The sequence below is a fragment of the Eulemur rufifrons genome, chromosome 24 (genome assembly GCF_041146395.1).
Source record: "Eulemur rufifrons isolate Redbay chromosome 24, OSU_ERuf_1, whole genome shotgun sequence".
Taxonomy (NCBI): Eukaryota; Metazoa; Chordata; class Mammalia; order Primates; family Lemuridae; genus Eulemur; species Eulemur rufifrons.
Window position 1 is genome coordinate 13,517,222 of NC_091006.1, and position 19,581 is coordinate 13,536,802.

The 19,581-nt window shown below is 46.2% G+C and overlaps 1 protein-coding gene across 1 annotated transcript; it reads right to left on the bottom strand.

The window, feature by feature from the left end:
- Positions 1 to 6,958: 6,958 nt before the first annotated feature.
- LOC138374576 (zinc finger protein 665-like) lies at positions 6,959 to 15,096 on the bottom strand. Its single transcript, XM_069457527.1, has 4 exons — positions 15,011 to 15,096; positions 14,089 to 14,215; positions 12,071 to 12,172; positions 6,959 to 9,163 (listed from the first exon to the last, which is right to left on the bottom strand). The coding sequence occupies exons 1-4, from the start codon at positions 15,041 to 15,043 to the stop codon at positions 7,287 to 7,289; spliced, it is 2,139 nt and encodes a 712-aa protein (XP_069313628.1). The 5' UTR covers positions 15,044 to 15,096; the 3' UTR covers positions 6,959 to 7,286.
- Between the last annotated feature and the right edge of the window lie 4,485 nt (positions 15,097 to 19,581).

Below are 19,581 nucleotides of genomic sequence, written 5' to 3' on the forward strand. Positions count from 1 at the left end.
CAAGAGTTGCTGGAGAGCCCAAAGAGATGGAAACACGACAAGCTCCCTCTTGACAGTGCCTTGTCAGCTCTGGGATTTTGTGCCCTACCCACTAAGTGACCCAGTCACATGTTTGCTGAAGCATGACAGAATCTTATGAAAACAATGGACCCTCATACTTTCAATACCTTTCATATTTTCGGTGCTTAAAATAGTTGGAGTTTGGGGGTAGTTGCTCTGTACCCTTGGACTATTTAAATCTTGCACCTTGAGTTCTGCTGGTTGGTTTTGTAGTTGAAACTGGGAACCTTATTTTGGCTGACCGTGGGGCCCACACCACAGTAGGGCACAAACTGTTTTTCTTTTTGCTATTCTTTTTTTTTTTTTTTTTCAGCACCAGAACCTCCTAGACATACTGTTTTTCAAATGGCCAAAACATTTAACTCCGTGCACATAGACCCTGGAATTCATCTGGTCTAGGAGATGAGCATGTTATATACAAAAGGGGTGTACAAAGTATTGCAGGGCAGGGAAACAATTGGTAAGTGTGTTCAATGAGAGTTTTTACACTGATGATAGAGATTGGAGGCTCCCTGGAAAATCGGTAGCCATTGGTACTGCGGGGGGTGGGGAGGGGGGTAGGGTAATCGCTGTAATCTGTTACTATGGGTCAGGGTAGAAATGTCTTTCACGTGTGCATGTTGGTTGGTTCTCTGATTAAAATTTTGAATCTGAAAGTGTTCCTTCTCTCAGCCTGGTGCCTCACACCCAGCCAGGTGCCAGGCATCAGAGTTCCTGCCTGGCAGGCACTCACGTTCTTGTGGGGGAGGGCTTATGATGGCGAGTGTTGCCCAGTAAGAGGGAGCAGCTGAGTATGTTTTCCCACAGACTAGGCAGGGTACAGACCTCTAGGGACGCACACAATTTCAGCCGGTCCTCAGATGCGTCATCAAACAATGCTTTTCAATTCTGTTTAAGCTTAAGTGACCAAGGAGAGAGCACAGGCAGCACGTAGTTCACTCCTTTAATTACAAACAACAGGGGCCTCAGGCTCAGGTAATATTTTTAATTAGCATTCAATAATATGTACATTTTGCTCTCGGTATTTAATTCCCTCCCCCCCTTCCCTTTAGTGACAAGAATACTAGTTTCCTGCTCACAGTAGTGGGAGCAAGTTCTCTTTATATTGACTTAAATTTTTTTTTGTAAAAAGGTAAGCTGATTTAAAGGAAAATACTGGTGGTACACATCTGTGGCAAAAAGTTGACAGTGGAATATGGCTGAATGAAGTTAGGGGGAGACAGTTAACAAAGGCCTTGCACCCCTCTCAATGGCGTATCCTGTCAGGATGAATGAGATGATGCCATGGCAACAGGTTTTGGTATCAAATCTCAGTGGCTGAACAGATGTTTATTTCTCTCACTCATACGACATGTCCACTGTGGGTTGGCAGGGGTTGTGGGGAATCTGCTCTATCAAGAGACCAGAGTGGTAAATGCCCCACCATTTGGAATGTGGGCAAGTGCTGCATGTCACTTCTATTCATGTTCCCTTGGCCAGAACTAGTCACACTGGCCCAATTGCAAAAGGGCTAGAAAGTGTCGTCTCTGGGCCCAAGAGAGAGGAACTGAATGTCGGTAGGCCCAGTAATGTCTAGCACCATACCCGCTCTTGAAAACTTTCTGATTATATTGGGAAGGGCTCATAATATAATACTAAGTGATAAAGCAGGATATCAGCCATTATGTTTAGAAGATTTCCAAATAAAAATAGTTCTATGATTGCAGAAAAAAAAGTTGAAGGAAATTCGCCAAAATCACGTTTCTGAGTTGAGGATTTTTAGTTTCTTCCTCATATTTTCAAGTATTTTCCAGACTTTCCATAATGAATAGGTGCCATTTTCTATTACAGAAGTAATGCATTCTTTAAAAAGAATGGTGGTTGCTTAAGGCTCAGTGGAAGGATGGGGTTGCTAGCTTAAGACTATGGGGCTTTTTTCTGAGGTGATGAAGAGGTTTTAAAACATCCTAAATTGACTGTCGTGATGGTTGCACATTATCAGTGAATATACTAGAAAAATTGAATTATGTACTTAGAATGGGTAAATTGCATGGTGCGAGAACATATTCTGATAAATGAAGAAGAAGAAATGTAATAGAAAACAGAAATCTACAGGAGCCTAAACCAAGGAAGGATGAGATGGCAAAACTCAACACCTATGAGGCTGACATGAGGACAAGCTCACATGAGGGCAGGGTATAAGGTAGCAGGAAAGTCTTCCAGGGCCAAAGTCTCCCCTGGTGTTTCAGAGGCGGCGACCGCTTTTCAGAAGTGGAACCCAGCTAAGAGCCCATCGTGAAAGGCTGGAATTCAGCTTGACCTCTGGAGGGGCTGGAGACTAAAGTCAGCCACATGGTGGTGAGCCATGTCTGTCTATGTGACCGGCCTCCAATAAAAGCCTTGGGTACCAAAGCTTGAGTGAGCTTCCCTGGTCAGCAACACTCTGTATGTTGTTACACACCATTGCTGGGAGCATTAAGTGCTGTCCATGTGACTCTACTGGCAGAGGACGACTGGAAGCTCATGGGATGGTCTCTCCTGGACAGCAGCCTATGCACTTTTTCCCATTGCTGATTTTAATCTGTATCCTTTAGCTGAAATAAATGCAACCATGAGTATAACAGCTTTGCCAGTTCTGTGAGCCCTTATAATGAATTAGTGAATGAGAGGGTCCCCTGCTTTCTCTGGGCCTCAGTTTCCCCAAAGGACTCAAGAATGATACTGGGTTTAAGGATTATCAGACACGCATTGGCGGGTTCCGCCCACTCCGGCCTCATTGGCTCAACACCCCCCCCCCATGCTGTCCACGCCTACTCCAGCCAATCCTTGCAGTAGCCCGGCTCCTAGCCCCGCCCCCATAGCGTCACGCCTCTAGTCCCTCCCACTCTCTGCTTCAGGCCGGCGCGCCAGGCACGCGCCCGCAACTCGTTGGCATCCGCCAGATTCAGGCGTCCTTCTGTTCCGCTCTGTGACCTAAACCCCGGAGGCGGCTCTTTGGGCCAAAGATGGGGAAGGTAAGTGGTGAGTGTCATTAGGCAGTCGGCCTATGGGCGTAAAGTCGGCCTCCCACACAAAGCTGGCTCTCCATGGCGATCCCCACGTGGGCAGCGCCACTGCCCCTTCACCTGATGAATTACACTTCCTGGAATCCCCCGGGATTCGGGCTCCTCAGGGCGACTGTCTTCTGTTGGCAGAGTCAAAAGAAACCCTGGCGCCCAAGTGGCCTTCGCGTGGGTTACACGATGTCAGGGCTTACTGGGGCTTCCGTATTTGGCGTGGAGACGACAGCTACAAAGGATGCGTTCGCTTCCCATTACGAATAATCACAGGCTACGTCCTGTAAGGCGCCCCCCGCCCCCACCAGCGTTCGTCTCCAGGGCAACCATCAACTCAGGAAACAAACGCCTGAGTTTTACTCCGTGGCAACTGTCCATGCGCTGGCTCTAGGCGAGGGCCTCTCATTACAAGTTGCCAGAAAGCATACCTGATCAAAAAGGAAGCAGAGCTGAGAGAAGGAGAGAATAGATTGTTGACAGGTCCTTTAAGCACCTGGATCCATTTGTTCCAGAAGGTGAAACTTTTCAATTACACGGGCCAAGAAATTCTCTCTCTTCCATAAGCAAGCAAAATACTCTTGGCTGATAATAATTCTCTATTTCATACCATAAACCATAAAAACTCAGATGGAATAAAATTTTAATTGTTAGAAAATTATAAAAGTACTAGAATAAAATATAAGAGAACTTTTTTTTTTAATAATCTTGGGGGTAAGGAAGTCTTTACTATAAAGGAAATACAAATAGATTTGAATACCTAAAAATTTTTAAATTCCATATAGCAAAATATACCACAAACAAAATTGAAAGGGAAATAGAAATTGAGAAAAAATGTTAGTAACACATATACCAAAGGGTTAATGTGCATAATATGTAAAGACCTGCTGTTATAAATCAATACAAAAGGCTGCCCAATTAAAAATGGGCAAAATACATAAATAAGCAATTCATAGAATACATCAATAAACACATAAAAAGGTCATTAATGTCACTAACAATAGAACGTTTTTACCTATCAGATTAAAACTGTTTAAAAAAGGACTAATACCAAGTATTTGAGAAGGAAGTAGAGGAACAGAAAATCAGGCACTCATATACACTTCCAGGAGTCATTTAAATTGGTTCATTCTTTCTTGGAGAACTATTTAGCAATAACTCTGAAAATTTAAAATGTGGGCAGGACATTCTATGATCCCACAGGTATACGTGTAGGAATTCATCTTATGGACATACTTACATGTAATGTCAAATAATAAATATCCAATGATGGAGAAGAAAATGGAAACAACTTAAATGTCCATTAATAGGGATTGTTTAAATAAATTAAAGAAACCCTAACATGAAATATTATGCAGCTGATAAAAATGAAGATACATATGTATGTATATACATATGTATTTTTGTATATGTAAAATATGTATATATTTTGTATTAATATTATTGTGGAAAATTATCCGCATTATATCAAGTGAGAAAAGTAACTTCTAAAATCATGTTTGTGTATGATTATGCTATATATTCTTTTTTTTCGTTTTTTGAGACAGAGTCCCACTCTGTTGCCCGGGCTAGAGTGCCGTGGCATCAGCCTAGCTCACAGCAACCTCAAACTCCTGGGCTCAAGCAATCCTCCTGCCTCAGCCTCCCAAGTAGTTGCGACCACAGGCATGTGCCACCATGCCTGGCTAATTTTTTCTATATATTTTTAGTTGTCCAGCTAATTTCTTTCTATTTTTTTAGTAGAGACGGGGTCTCACTCTTGATCAGGCTGGTCTCGAACTCCTGAGCTCAAACGATCCTCTCGCCTTGGCCTCCCAGAGTGCTAGGATTACAGGCATGAGCCACCGTGCCCGGCCTGGTTATGCTATATAAACATACTATATGTGAATATATATGTATAATCAGTTTCATAAAAGCAAAAAGGGGAATTCACATTTACAGAAAAAAAGTCGAGGATCTTTGGAATGAAATTTACAGGGCACTATAGCTTTCTTCATTTTTGTTTTGTCTGAATTATTCACAATGAATATTACTTCAATCGTGAAAAAAAAGTTCCAGAAGATTAGAGGAAATATCTGGGCAAGGACTTTCAAATATAATAGCACAGATGAGGGCTGGTGAGACAGAGCCTGACACACTGCCAGAGTGCCAACTGATACAGAGCTGCTGGCAGGCCACTGGCAATATGCATAGGGTCATAGAAATGTCCTCCCCTTCCATAGAAGGCATGTTCTATACTACATTTATAAAAATCAACAAGAAATAACTGAAATTCCCACATGGGACCGGATAATGTGTTGGTTGAATACATGTAACTATGTGAAACTCTAAAACATCAGGTTGTTAAAGATTATTTAATGATATTTAAATAATTGACACTTGCTGCTGTAAAAATGTAGTGCAACTATGGTTCTTACACCCAGCTTGTGGCAGCTGGGTGAAGTTCAGCCTCTTTAGAAAGCAATTTGGCAACGTGTTTGAGGAATCAGGAAACTGGTGGGAGATGTAGAGATTCTGAGAATTTTACTTCAAGAAATAATCCCGGCCGGGCGCGGTGGCTCACGCCTGTAATCCTAGCACTCTGGGAGGCCGAGGCGGGTGGATTGCTCAAGGTCAGGAGTTCGAGACCAGCCTGAGCGAGACCCCGTCTCTACTAAAAATAGAAAGACATTATATGGACAACTAAAAATCTATATAGAAAAAAATTAGCCGGGCATAGTGGCGCATGCCTGTAGTCCCAGCTACTCGGGAGGCTGAGGCAGTAGGATCGCTTAAGCCCAGGAGTTTGAGGTTGCTGTGAGCTAAGCTGACGCCACGGCACTCACTCTAGCCTGGGCAACAAAGTGAGACTCTGTCTCAACAAAAAAAAAAAAAAAAAAAGAAATAATCCCCCCAAAAGAAGGGAGGAAGGAAGCATGGAAATGCCCATTATAACCTTATTCATAATTGGCAAAATTGGTCAATAAAATGTGTCAGTCAGGATTTTAGAACAAAAACCTAAAGGGGAATTGATTTGTAAATTATTCTTCACTTGCTCAATGACATATCATTAGCCCTAATAATGATAAATATGGTGTGTATGTGACAAGGACAATGCTTATGGCATAATGAGGGCAAAATTGTCTCTACACTGTCATTGCAATGAAATAAAGTTATATTTGTTTAAAAGATTTGGAAGGAAATATAAAAAACAAAAACAATATGAGTTCTAAGGTGGCCAAATTATGACTATATGGCTTTTATTTTTTAATCCAAAATTCCTGACAACTAAACAGACCATATAGAATATAGACTAAAAAAACATAAAGAAACACACCTAAGAATGACTAATGATTCTCTATAGCTGTGGGATTACAGGGACTTGGTATTTTATTGCATGCTTCTCTATACTTTCCAAATTATCCTTATGATGAGCATATGTTATTTTACCCCCAATTTTTCTGTTATAAAAGTATAAATATTATTTTTAAAATAAAAAAATATTATGTTTAAAAATATGATGAAAAATCTGCCTTTGGGCATGAATAAAAATGATGCTTAAGAGCATGATGTTTAATAGGGTAATAGCTTTGTAAAGCATAAATTCCTGGAAATGTAATTAAACAAATAATAGGACATTAAAGTGGCTATAAATATATGAAATATATTTACTGTTTAAGCCAACTACAGATTGTGAAATTTGTAGCTTAAAGTTTTAAAGGAAAGTAAACTCATTACTTTAAAGGGTTAATTTCTATAGCTGTTTTTCCCTCTGAATATTCAGGCTCCAACTTAAGTAAAGATCAATCAGTTTAAAAAGCTCAGAAAGAGCTGTTTTTATTAAAGATCTCAGATGAGGTGGCATCTCTTTTAGACCATCCCCTAATTATACTACCATCTGGGAACATTGTAGGGTTGAGGAAATATGTGGGGTAACCCCTCCCCAAACAATCATAAGCTATCCCAGCTGGTAATAAACTGTGCCACCCTCCCTCTAGGGAACAAAGTAACAAACTATCTCAACATGTGGTGCCAACATTCCTCCCTGGGTAGGGGGGTTCCTGGTGTTGATGAAGAACACATTGCTTAAAGGTTATTTAAGCACGCGGATCCATCTTTTCCTGAAGATGAATTTTTTCCTAGGGTTCCTAGCATTGATGAAGGCTGAACTGAATCTAACAGCAGAACTGCCAGTTTGTCACATGCTCAGGTTCTCTAGTCAGCATGAGTTCTCTGATGATCAGCAAGCTGTGTGCCCCAAGCAAAGGCTTTCTCAAAATCACCACATACGTAGGCATTCTGCGCAGTGTGAAGTCTCCGGTGTTCAGTAAGGTGTGAACTCCAGCTGAAACCCTCTCCACATTCTTTACAGGCATAGCGTTTGCCACCAATGTGGACTTTCTCATGTTGGAGAAGGTGTGAGATCTGGGTATAGGTTTTCCCACAGTCATTACATTTGTAGGGCTTCTCTCCAGTATGAATCCTTTGATGCTGAATCAAGTGGATGCTCTGATTGAAGGCCTTTCCACACTCCTTACAGGCATAGGGTTTCTCACCAGTGTGAATTCTCTGATGTTGAGTGAGGGATGAGTTGTGACTGAATGTTTTCCCACACTCCTTACACTTGTATGGTTTCTCGCCAGTGTGGATCTTCTGGTGCTCGATGAGATGGGTGCTCCGGCTGAAGGCTTTCCCACACTCGCTGCACTCATAGGGTTTCTCTCCCGTGTGAATCCTCTGGTGTTGAATGAGGTGGGATATCTGGGTATAGGCTTTCCCACAAACTTTGCACTCATAAGGTTTCTCTCCCGTGTGAATCCTCTGGTGGCGTGTGAGTGAAGAGTTCTGGCTGAAGGTTTTCCCACACTCAGTACATTTGTAGGGCTTCTCACCAGTGTGAATTGTCTGGTGTTGAGTAAAGGATGAGGTGTGGCTGAAAGCCTTTCCACACTCATTGCATATATAGGGCTTTTCCCCCATGTGAATGCTCTGGTGCCTCATGAGGTGGGAAATCTGCGTGTAAGCCTTCCCACACTCGTGACACTCGTAGGGTTTCTCACCAGTGTGAATTCTCTGGTGCTGAGTCAGAGACGAGCTGTGACTGAAGGCTTTGCCACACTCCATGCACTCATAGGGTTTTTCTCCAGTGTGGACTCGCTGATGCTGAGTGAGGGATGAGCTGTGGCTGAAGGTTTTCCCACACTCATTGCATTTGTATGGTTTCTCCCCAGTGTGGATGGTCTGGTGCTGGGTCAGGGAGGAAGTGTGACAGAAGGCCTTGCCACACTCGCCACATTTGTAGGGCTTCTCCCCTGTGTGGATTTTCTGATGGCGGGTGAGGTGGGAGACCTGCGAGTAGAACTTCCCACACTGGTCACATTTATAGGGTTTCTCCCCAGTGTGGCATCGCTGGTGTTTAATGAGGGAGGAGCTCTGGGTGAAGGCCTTCCCACAGTCCTTGCATTTGTAGGGTTTCTCTCCAGTGTGAATCCTCTGATGCTCAGTAAGTGATGAGCTCTGAGTAAAGGTCTTGCCACATTCATGGCAGGCATAGGGCTTCTCTCCTGTGTGAATGATGTGGTGCTGAATGAAATATGAGCTGTTGCTGAAGGCCTTCCCGCAGTCATCGCACTTGTACGGTTTCTCTCCAGTGTGAATTCGCTGATGCAGAATATAGTCTGAATGGTAAATGAAGGCTTTCCCACATTCTGTGCAGTTAAATGGTTTCTTCTCCATGAAGGTCCTTTGGTGTTTCAAGCTCTTCCGTGGCCCACTCCACTTCCAGGGCCTCTCTCCACCAGGCACTCTTTGCTTCCTGATGAGGGCAGAGGTCCACCTGAGGCTTCTCCCAAGCTCATTACCCCTGAGGCCTCTATCTGCCAAGGTGTCTCCATTGGGAGTAGCAAATAAGCACTTCAAATGCCTCTCCTTCTTTCCCAGGTCCTCCAATGGACGGCAACATGCCCGGAGTTCCCCCAACTTGGCATCACCAAGTACAGCCCTTAAAATTCCTTCCACTGGAGAAGCTGACTCTTTAGAAATGCTCTTTTCTGGAGGTGTCTCCTGAATAGCCACAGAGATTTTCTCCAAGTCTGAAAGAAATGGAAAATAACAATATTATCTATCCCAGGACAAAGAAAACTGATTATTTGGCAGTGGCAGAATAAACTTATAAAGAAAGGTTTTAAAATTTACGTTGCTAGGCCAGGCACAGTGGCTCACGCCTGTAATGCTAGCACTCTGGGAGGCCGAGACAGGTGGATCGTTTGAGCTCAGGAGTCCAAGACCAGCCTGAGCAAGAGCAAGACCCCGTCTCTACTAAAAATAGAAAGAAATTATATGGACATCTAAAAATATATGCAGAAAAGATTAGCTGGGCATGGTGGCACACGCGTGTAGTCCCAGCTACTCAGGAGGCTGAGGCAGAAGGATTGCTTGAGCCAGGAGTTTGAGGTTGCAGTGAGCTATGATGATATCATGGCACTCTAGCCAAGTGACAGAGCAAGACTCTGTCTCAAAAAAGAAAAAAAGGGGGGTTAAACATAGAATTACCCTATGACCCAACAATTCCACTCCTAGGTATTTACCCATAAAAATGAAAACATATATTCACATAAAAACTTGTACATGAATGTTCACAGCAGTATGATTCACACTAGCCAAAAAAAAAAAAAAAAAGGAAATGACTCAATGTTCATCAACTGATTATAAAGTATGGTACATCCATACAATGGAATATTATTCAGCCATGAAAAGGAATGAAGCTCTGCTACATACTGCAGTGGGGATGATCCTTAAATGCATTATGCTAATTTTTAAATACACTAAAGATACTGGGTTGAACATACTTGAAGGAACTATATTAAAATGTGAAAAGTGAATTTTTTGGAGAGATAAGCAGGATTATGAGAGATTTTCATTTCCTGCTTTATCTTACTTAGATTTTCAAAGTTTCTGTGATTAAACACACATAGCTTTTATTTGATTTGAAAACATTGATAAATGTTAATTATATTTGAGGCTTTTATAGCATGAGCTTGCAATTTGTAGAAAGGAAGATATAGAGAAGAAACAATGAGCAGAAGGCAAAACCACTTGGAATTTGTTGGAGGGTATTGATTTTTTGACACTAGTAGGTTGTTCATGGAACATTACATATGTGCTAACCACAGTGCTGGGGGTGGGTGACCTTGTGTTGAAGACGTCTGGTCCTTGCCCTCTCAGAAGAGGGAAGTGAAAGCTTGTACTTGGATATTTTGGACAATACTGCTTTAGCATCCCTACCTTTGAACAACCACTGCTCCCCTTTCCCTATAGTGTTAGTGGGGCTGGTAATCACAGTCTCCCTCATCCCCCACCTCAGGAGTGGGCATGAGACTCGGGCTGGCCAATCACAATACTCCATCCCCCAGGCCACATTAATTGGTTCAAGATCCAAAGGGAGCTAATCAGAGTCTTCCTTGAGATTGATATATGCGGTTGCTAGGCAGAATATAAGTTTGAAATTGTGGGTAACCATGTTGACTGCCACTTGAAAAGGCCTGTAGACTGAATGAAGCTCAAAACAGAGAGAATCAACATGTTCTGGGAGGGAAGGAAGGAGAGAGAGAGAAAACAAGTGAGCTCTGACAATACCACTTAAGGCCTCCGATCCATCTATGCCCAAAGTCTTGCACTACAAAACTTCCCAGTTATATGGGTCAAAACAATCTAATATTTCTTAACCTATTTTGATTCTTCACATTTAAAAGAGTCCTGATAAATATATCAGATAATTACAATAATTATTATAATTGTAATAGGTAAGTAACATTTATTAAATGCTTACTATGTGCTAAGCATTGTTCTAAGCTTATAGAGACAACAATAGATTAAACCATTTGCTCACAGTCCCACAGCCTGTCAGTGGCAGAGAGGGGATTTGAACTCAGAACGTACACTCTTAACCATGATATGTACAAGTACAGTAACAGTACCTTGAGCAAGAAGCCATGAAAACACTGAGAAGCAGGGGCCTAGAATCGTGGAAGGCTTCCTGGAGGAGGTGACCTGTAAGCTTTGTCTTGAGGAACACAAAGGTGTTTGTCAGGTATGCAAAGCAGGGAAGGGTGTTCCAGGCAGAGGGAACAGCATGTGTGAAGGCCCAAAGGTGAGGACACCCAGTCAGGTTCAGGTAGGGACAGATGCTTCAGTGAGGTCAGGGCATGGGGTGGATGGTTAAGATGAGGAAAGAGACAGTGTTGGACAGCCCATACAGGGTGCCAGGCTGAGGGGCTGGGGCTCCATCTTGGGAGTGCTGGGAGCCATGGGAAGGCATGAGCAGGGGAGGGATGGGGTCAGCTCTTAGTATAAAAAGGCCCCTCTGTGCTGTGTGGGAGACAGACTGGAGTGGGGAGGCCTGGAGGCCAGGAGGCCAGGAGGCCAAGGAAGAGGCAAAATAAGAGTCCAGGGAGAGGAGCTGAGGCCTGGCCAGGGGCAGAAGGGACAAGGCTGAGGACTGATGGGCTGTGGGGGGAAGGACGAGAGGGGAGGGTCTGGATGGTGCGGGAAACATGGATGTTTCAGCCCCTCCTCCAGTGGAGACCAGGGTCCATAGGGAGGCTTTTTCTGGCTTCTTCCTGTTCCCTCAACATGGTAGGCCAGGTCCTACTTCTGGGTCTTTCCAAAGGCTATTCCCAATAAAGAATTACAATGACGACAACCATCAAAGCCACTACTGTCTGGGGGGTGGGGTGGTGCTCCGTAGCTGTTAACTCATTGATTCCTCCCAACCCTCAGTACTGGTATCAGCCCCTTTTTACAGACGAGAAAATCAAGGGACAGAGAGGCTAAGGCCACACAGCCAGGAAGTGGGCAGCTGGGATCTGCACCCAGGCAGCCCGACTCCAGGGCCAAGATTACTGCCCATGTGTTCTGCTGCCCCATTCCCGAATGACCCTCACTGACCATGACAGATCGGGTAGGAAGAGGGTGTGCACCTGCTAGGCATCCTCACCCACCTGGACAGGGAACTCGCTGGGCTTCTCTCTCCTCCATCTTTGGCGCTTCCCCTCGCTCCAGACGGGAGATTACATCAGGTTTGGACCCAAGAAACTCTGCCCCTGGGGAAAGATAGGACAGTTGGCCGTGGGTGCTAGAATCACAGGGAGGCCTGGGTGCTGGGCCCTGGGTCTGCAGGGGAGATGCATACAGTGGGTGCCTAATGATTGGTACCAATGGCCAATGCACGGCTCATTCGTTGAGTGCCTAGTAAACTGCAGTGAGAGACTGAGCTGTGACGAGACTGTTTAAGGCCCTGGGCCCGTGCTGTCCAAGGCAAGTGCGACGTTAAAGTGTAAAAACCAAATGTTCTGTGTTTTGAAGACTTATTATGGAAAAAATCCATAAAATATCTCAATAATTTGTATATCATGATTTCCATGTGTCGAAATGATAATACCTCGGATAGCTTGAGGTAAATAAAATGCATGATTAATATTAATTTCACTTGTTTCTTTTTATGTTTTTAACCTGACCACCAGACAATTTAAAATGATCTGAGTGGGTCATGTCCTATTTCTGATGGCCAACGTGGCTCTAGATTCATCTATGCTCAAAGCCTTCCATTCCAAGAGTTCTAGAAACAGAAGTCAAAACTTTCTCGTTTTGATGAAACTGTCTTGAATCCCTGTAGGCAAACATTTGATCCCTGATTAAAACATGAGATAATTACAATAATAGGGTAATATGAAAAATTTAACATCTATTAAGCACACACTATGTGCCAGGCATATTTCTACGCTAGTTAAATGTATTAGCTCATTTTTACCATCCAAACAGGAAACTGAGGCACAGTCTAGTATGGTATAAGCTGGATGGAAGAAATACTTGGTGCTGCAGGAAGTCATAGCGAGTGGAGAAATCAAAAGAGGCTTCCTGGAGGAGGCAGCCAAAAGGTGACTAGGACAGGGGTGAGGGTGAGAAGAATTTTGGTTCAACAAACATGCCCAGGGGCCTCCCACGCCAGCGCGGGGCTGTGCTGGGGATACAGAAATGATCTGGACACGCCTATACCCTTGAGGGGGTCCCAAGCTGAAGGGGGAGGCAGACCTGGACACAGCCACTCCTGGAGTCCTCTCCTGCAAGGATCCCATCCCCCTCCACCTCAGGCACCCGCTCCCACGGTCACATCCTAGACCCCTTCACCACTGGTTAGGACCTCACCTCCCACATCTTAGCGTCAAACCTCCCCTCCCTCCTTCCGGCCTCCTGGCCACTTTCCCTACTTCTTGACTCCAACTAACCTTCCATGGACTAGCAGCCGCCCTGGAGTGTGGCTCGGTGGCTGGGGCAACCAGGAGGAAGAGGAGCAGAAGCCCAGGATGGCGAGTTCTCTACGCCATCCGTGGCCTCCCCCACGATTTTCCTTCTCTCTTTGCAGCCTGGCATTTATGCCTCACCCTGAAACCCCTTCCCTGCCGCACCCCCCACCTGCACTGTCCTTGGCCCGCACCGAACTCACCAGGTAAAGGCCCCTCGGTGCTTAGGGCCAAATAGCCTCCGACTTAGGTGCCGGCGCCCAAGAGGCTCAAGAGCGTTTCCGCCAAGGTCTTACTTGCAACTTGGAAGTTGCGATGGACAATTGTGTGTTTTCTTCCCATTCTCCAAAATGATCGTTTCGTCATTTCTTCTCTTCCTTGTGCTATACCTCACCCCCTCCCTGCAGCTGTGACCTCTGCTCATCACTCGAAGACGCCATCGGATGCCGGCCTCCGCCCTATCCCACCGTGAGTCCCGGCAACCAACCTGCATCTCCACCCACGCTTCGCCATCGCGCCCGTTACCCTGGAAACGGCCCCTGCTCGCAGCCAAGGTCAACCCCAGCCAGCAAAAGAAGGAAAGGAAGGGAGAGGCAGGCACGAGGCACCAGTAAGAGTACAGAGGGCCCCAGACGGCCCCAGTGCCTGCCTGCACAAATGAGAAGAGGGCGCAAAGGGGCACAGGCCCCTCCCTGGGGAAGGCTGGGGATGGGCCTCACCCAGTGAGAGAAGGTTCTGGTAGTTCTCCAGCATCACGTCCCGGTACAGCTCCCTCTGGCCAGGCCCCAGCCGGCCCCACTCCTCCAGGGTGAAGTCCACAGCCACGTCCTTGAAGGTCACTGATTCCTGCAACGGCCAATTTTACACGGTGGAGGGGCATGTGCTTCCGGAACTCTGGGGCAGGAGACGTCATGGGTCAAGGGCCCACTACTGGCTCCTGGGCTGGAACATTCTGATTCTGCAGATTTGGGATGACTGGCCCATGGGGACAGAAACCATCTAGGGCAGCCGCCAGCCCATAGGCGCCCTGGCATAAGGCGGAACAAGGAGCCCTTCCACGCGACTCTTTAGTGCCATCTGTTGGAGAGTCATTGTAATGGACCCATTATTTTAGTATATGACAGTTTACTGCCATCTGCCTGAAAATTGCCACAATAAATATACCAATGTATGAGGTGTAAGATGTGAATCCTGCCCCTGAGATGAGGCGCCCTTATGCAGTGCATAACCTGCACACCTGTACATGAGATCCCTAAGAAACACTTTTTTTAAAACTATCAAGCCATTTTGTGCAAGACATATTCCTATGTCCCACTCTATCCCAGACCCCATCCCTGATCCCGACCCCTATTCCTGACTCCAAGGATAAGACTCAGGGGTGAAGCAAAACCATCCACTGCCCATTTCGTCTGGTAACCAAAAGGCTGCCGAGTGTTCAATGACTGTGTCATGAGGGCCCAGCTCACAGCATTCTGCACCCGCCCCTGCCTTCCCTGCACCCCCCAGCGCCAGAGCTCCCTGCTCCTCATAGCCTTTTTTCCAGTGCTGGGGAGGGGCAGAAGCGCTTCGGATCATGCACAGAGATGGAGAGGACCCTCTGAAGTCCCCAAAGTCATCTTGGAAGAGGAAGCCCAGACTAACCTGGTTCTCAGCCATCAGGGTCCCAGTGGCCATTGCTGGGTCCTGGGCAGGCACCTCTGGGAGGAAGATCCAGGCCGGAGTCTGAAGAGCTGGAGGAGGGGACCAGAGCAGAGAAAGGGTTGTGGCCCAGATAGACAGATGCCTTCCCCAAAGACACCTGGTGACATTGGGGTCTCTGGTGTCCTAAGGGCCAAAGCAAAAGCTCAGGACAGGCCACTTGAGGCCCTCATTTCATACCAGTAGCAACAGCCATCCACCATGGGGTTCAGCTCACCTCGCCCACACAACAGCTCTCAGACATGGGCACTATAGTTATCCCCAGATGAAGAGATTGAGGTCACAAGAGGTCAAGGCCCTTGCTCAAGGTCATAGAGAAAACAAGTGTCAGAGCAGGATCTGAACCCAAAAGTCTGGCTGCAGAGTCACCTGCCACCCCTTTTTTGGGACAGAATCTCTGTCACCCAGGCTGGAGTGCAATGGCTCCATCATAGCTCACTGCAGCCTCCAGTTCAAATGATCCTCCTGCCTCAGCCTCCTGAGTAGCTGGGACTATAAGTGCATGCTACCATGGCTGGCTAATTTTTTAAATTTTTTATAGAGATGGGGTCTCATTATGTTGCCCAGGCTGGTCTTCAACTCCTGGGCTCAAGTGATCCTCCCACTTCTGCCTCCAAAAGCGCTGGTATTATAGGCATGAGCCACTGCACACAACCTCCTCATTTTCTTCTTATAATTTTTTTTATTGTGGTAAAATATACATAAACATAAAATTTACCATCTTAATCATTTAAAGTCTACAATTTAGTGGTATTTAGTACATTCACAATGTTGTGTAACCGCCACCTCTATTTAGTTCCAGAACATCTGCATCGCCCCAAAAGGCAATCCTGTACCCATTAAGCAGTCGCCCTCCAACCTCCCCATCCCACCCCTCCCCAGCCCCTGGCAACCACTCATCTGTTTCCTGTGTCTGAATTTGCCTGTGAATATTGTGGATGTTCCACATGAGGTCAGCAGGAATCACACAATATTTGGCCTTTTGTGTCTGGCTTCTTTGACTTAGCATGGTGTGCTCAAGGTTTGCCCACGTTGCAGCCTGTATCAGTGCCTCATTCCTTCATGGCTGAGTGATATTCCATTAACAGACAGACCACATTTTTTGCAGAGGCCCTTCTGTCTGTCTTAAAAATGCTACTTAAGGATTCTGGGCTCCTGCTTAAGATGTTGTTTGAAGAACAGCTCCAATTGCTAAAATAAAGTTTAAGAATCCCTGCCAGAGAGAGGTTGGTGCTCAGACTGTGGGGCTACTACCCTCATTCATTCATCAAATGGGCACCGAGCCCCATGTGAGCCAGGGTCTGGGGATGACAGAGATGAGTGAGACTCGGCCCTGTCCTCAAGGCCTGACCCAGACCAGGGGGTGGACTGAATAATGGCCCCCAAAGATATCCCTGGAACTGGTGAATCTCACTTTGTATGGAAAAGGGACTTTGCAGGTGTGATCAAGTTGAGGATGTTCAGATGGGGACATTATCCTGGGTTATCTGGTAGGCTCTAAATGCCATCACAAGTGTCCTTATAGGGGGGAGGTGGAGGGGCAGCTGACACAGAGGAGAAGGCGGCCATGGGACAGAAGTGGGGAGAAGCAGAGGCTGAGAGATAAGACGCTATGTCCCTGGCTCTGAAGATAGAGGAAGGCGCCACAACCTAAGGAACGCAGGTGCCACTAGAAACTGGAAAAGGTGAGGAAATAGATCCCCCCTGAAGTCTCTGGAGGGAACGTGGGCCCGCTGACACCTTGATCTCTGCCCAGTAAAAACCCATTTCAGACTTCCGGCCTCCAGAATGGTAACAGAATAAATTTGCGCCATTTTAAGCCACTGAGTATACAGGAATTTGTTACAGCAGCAATAGGAAACTGACACAGGCCACAAAATGAAAAGATTCAGTGCCTCACACGTGTGCCCAGGCAAACAGCCACACATGTGCCCAGCCACACAGGAACGCACACACCTGAATGCTGAAACCATCAGGTGAAACTCTGACGAGGAAATGAGGAACAGAGTCTTAACCATCTCCCCCCAAATCACTTATTAATTACAAGAGGATGGTAACTTCAGAGAGGAGAACCTTGGCAGGCACCGCCTTAACTGAGTGAGCGAGGTTGACATGGCCTGTGATGGGACAAACCCACCTCAGGGGCCCCGATCTGACGAGAGGGACACAGCATCACTCCCAGAGCATTCCTGCCAAAAGCATGTGACCTAAATCTAATCAGGAAGAAACACTGGACTAGCCCAAACTGAAAAACCTTCTGAAAGTACATGGTCTGTAATCTTCAGAACTGCCAAGATCATCACAAAGGTCAAGAAAAGACCGAAAAACTGTTCTAGATTAAATGAGACCAGAAAGACCAACAACTAACGCCATGTGTGATCTCAGATTTTCTTTTGCCATTAAAGACACTGTTGGGAGCATCAGCGAAAATTTGAATAAGGTGTGTAGATTAGCTAATAGCATTGTATCAATGTTGTTATAATTTCCTCGTGGTGATCATGGTGCTATGGTTATGTAAGAAAATGATCTCGTTTTCAGAAAACACAAACAGATTCACTGAGTGGGCTGGGGGATGGGAAGAGGGCTCACAGACTCCGGGGGGAGGACAGAGACTGTGAGAGAGGGGGACAGAGATCCAGAAAGAGAGGGCGACAGAGACTCAGAGAGGGGGGACAGAGACCCAGAAGGAGGGGACAGAGACCCAAAGAGAGGGACAGCGACTTGGGGAGGTGGACAGAGACCCACAGAGGAGGGGAGAGAGACACCTAGAGAGCGACGGACGCACACGGGGAGGTGGGGGGCGGACGAGACCGGGGTGTGTGTGTGGGGGGGGGACAGAATCCGGGGCGGTGGGGCTGAGGGGCACGGACACCAAGGGTGTGCCTGCAGTGTTGTTCTCAGGCTTTGGGGTCAGAACCTCTGGGTTCCAGGTCTACCACTTAGTAGCTCCGTGACCTGAGAGAAGTCGCGGAGTCAACCCGAGGCTCAGTTTCTTCACCTGCAAAGTGAGGAAAGGTAGGTTCCCCTTCCTAGGAGATCGCAGCTGTCCCGCGCTCGGCCGGGCTCCTGGCAAACAGCAGGCGCCCAATGCTTGCACGCTGAGTAGTCTGGGCCGCGCAGATCCTGGGGGTGAGGGGGTCTGGGGCTGGCTCGCGAATGACAGGAGGGGGCGGGGCGTCACCCTCAGCCCTTCCCCCTCCCACCCAGGCCCGACAAGGGCCCGCCCCCTGAGCGCCCGCCAGCCAGCCTAGCCCAGCTCGCACCCGTCTGCTCCGGTTGGGTCCGCTGGGTCCGGACTCACCTGTGCACCTGGGCGGGTTCCGCGGGGCAGTCAGGCCTTCCCTCCCTCCCGCAGGCCGCGGAATGCGCCTGCGCGGTCGCTGTCCGGGACCTCTCGTCCCGGTACTTTAAACTCGGCATCGCGGCTGGACTACATTTCCCAGAAACCATTGAGGCTCACGCTCCTCCTGGTCTAAGATCTCTGAGTGCGGGGGATGCTGGGAAATGGAGTCTAGGCATACAGTGTGGGGCGGGAGAAAGACTATTTGGATAGGCAGCTGTTTTGCAGCTGGAGGAAACCTGGTATTTGAGACATGTCTGGCTGTATTGGCTCCGCGAATATCCTCATTTTAGACAGAGTCTTTTCACCGTCCTTCACAGGAGGCGATGCCATAGTCCATTTAATCCAAATTTCTCCTACCATAGCTGAGGTCTTCAGGACAGATAAAATTAGCACTATCTAAACCAATGGTGAATGAATCGAGCTTCTGTCATTTAATTAGTCAATTTCCCTGGGAATCTGCCTTTCTGTTTGCCTCAGTTTCACCCATCACCTCTTAAAGGGCAGTGTGGTAAAGTTGAAATAGAGTCCTATGCTGGGGGCTAGGAAATGTATGTTCAGGAATGCAAGGACGGTTTAATATTAGGATATAAAACTTACCTATTGATATATCAAAATAATGGAATCATATCTATAGATACTGAAAAGGCTTTTAATAACATTCAGTAAGCAGTCATTTCTAGATAAGCTTAATAAATTAAGAATAGGCCAATATTGAACAATAATAACAATGCTGAAGAGTTACTGGCCTCTTCTTGTGTTTAATTATATACATATAATCAAAACTTAATATCAGCCTTAATGGTAAAACACTAAAAGAATTCCCGTTAAAGTCAAAAACAAAATGTCTACTCTCACTACTTTTGGAAGAACTAAAAATGTAATTAGATAAGAGAGAGAAACAAAAGACATCACTGAAATAGAGAAGTCTGGATTCTCATTCTTCTTTTCACATGGTATGATTAAGATCATGAAAATGAGAATTGACTGAAACACTAAAACAACAAGGTAATTCTGTAAATGGGTACAAAATTAATTAAAACCAATAGGTTTCCTCCCGTTAAACAAGAACCACAGGAATGTAATAAAAAAAACTTTCTCTGATTCCCACCAAACCCACCTGGAGTTGGCAACTCCTTCCCTGGGTTCCCACAGGATCATCCCAGTATCCTAG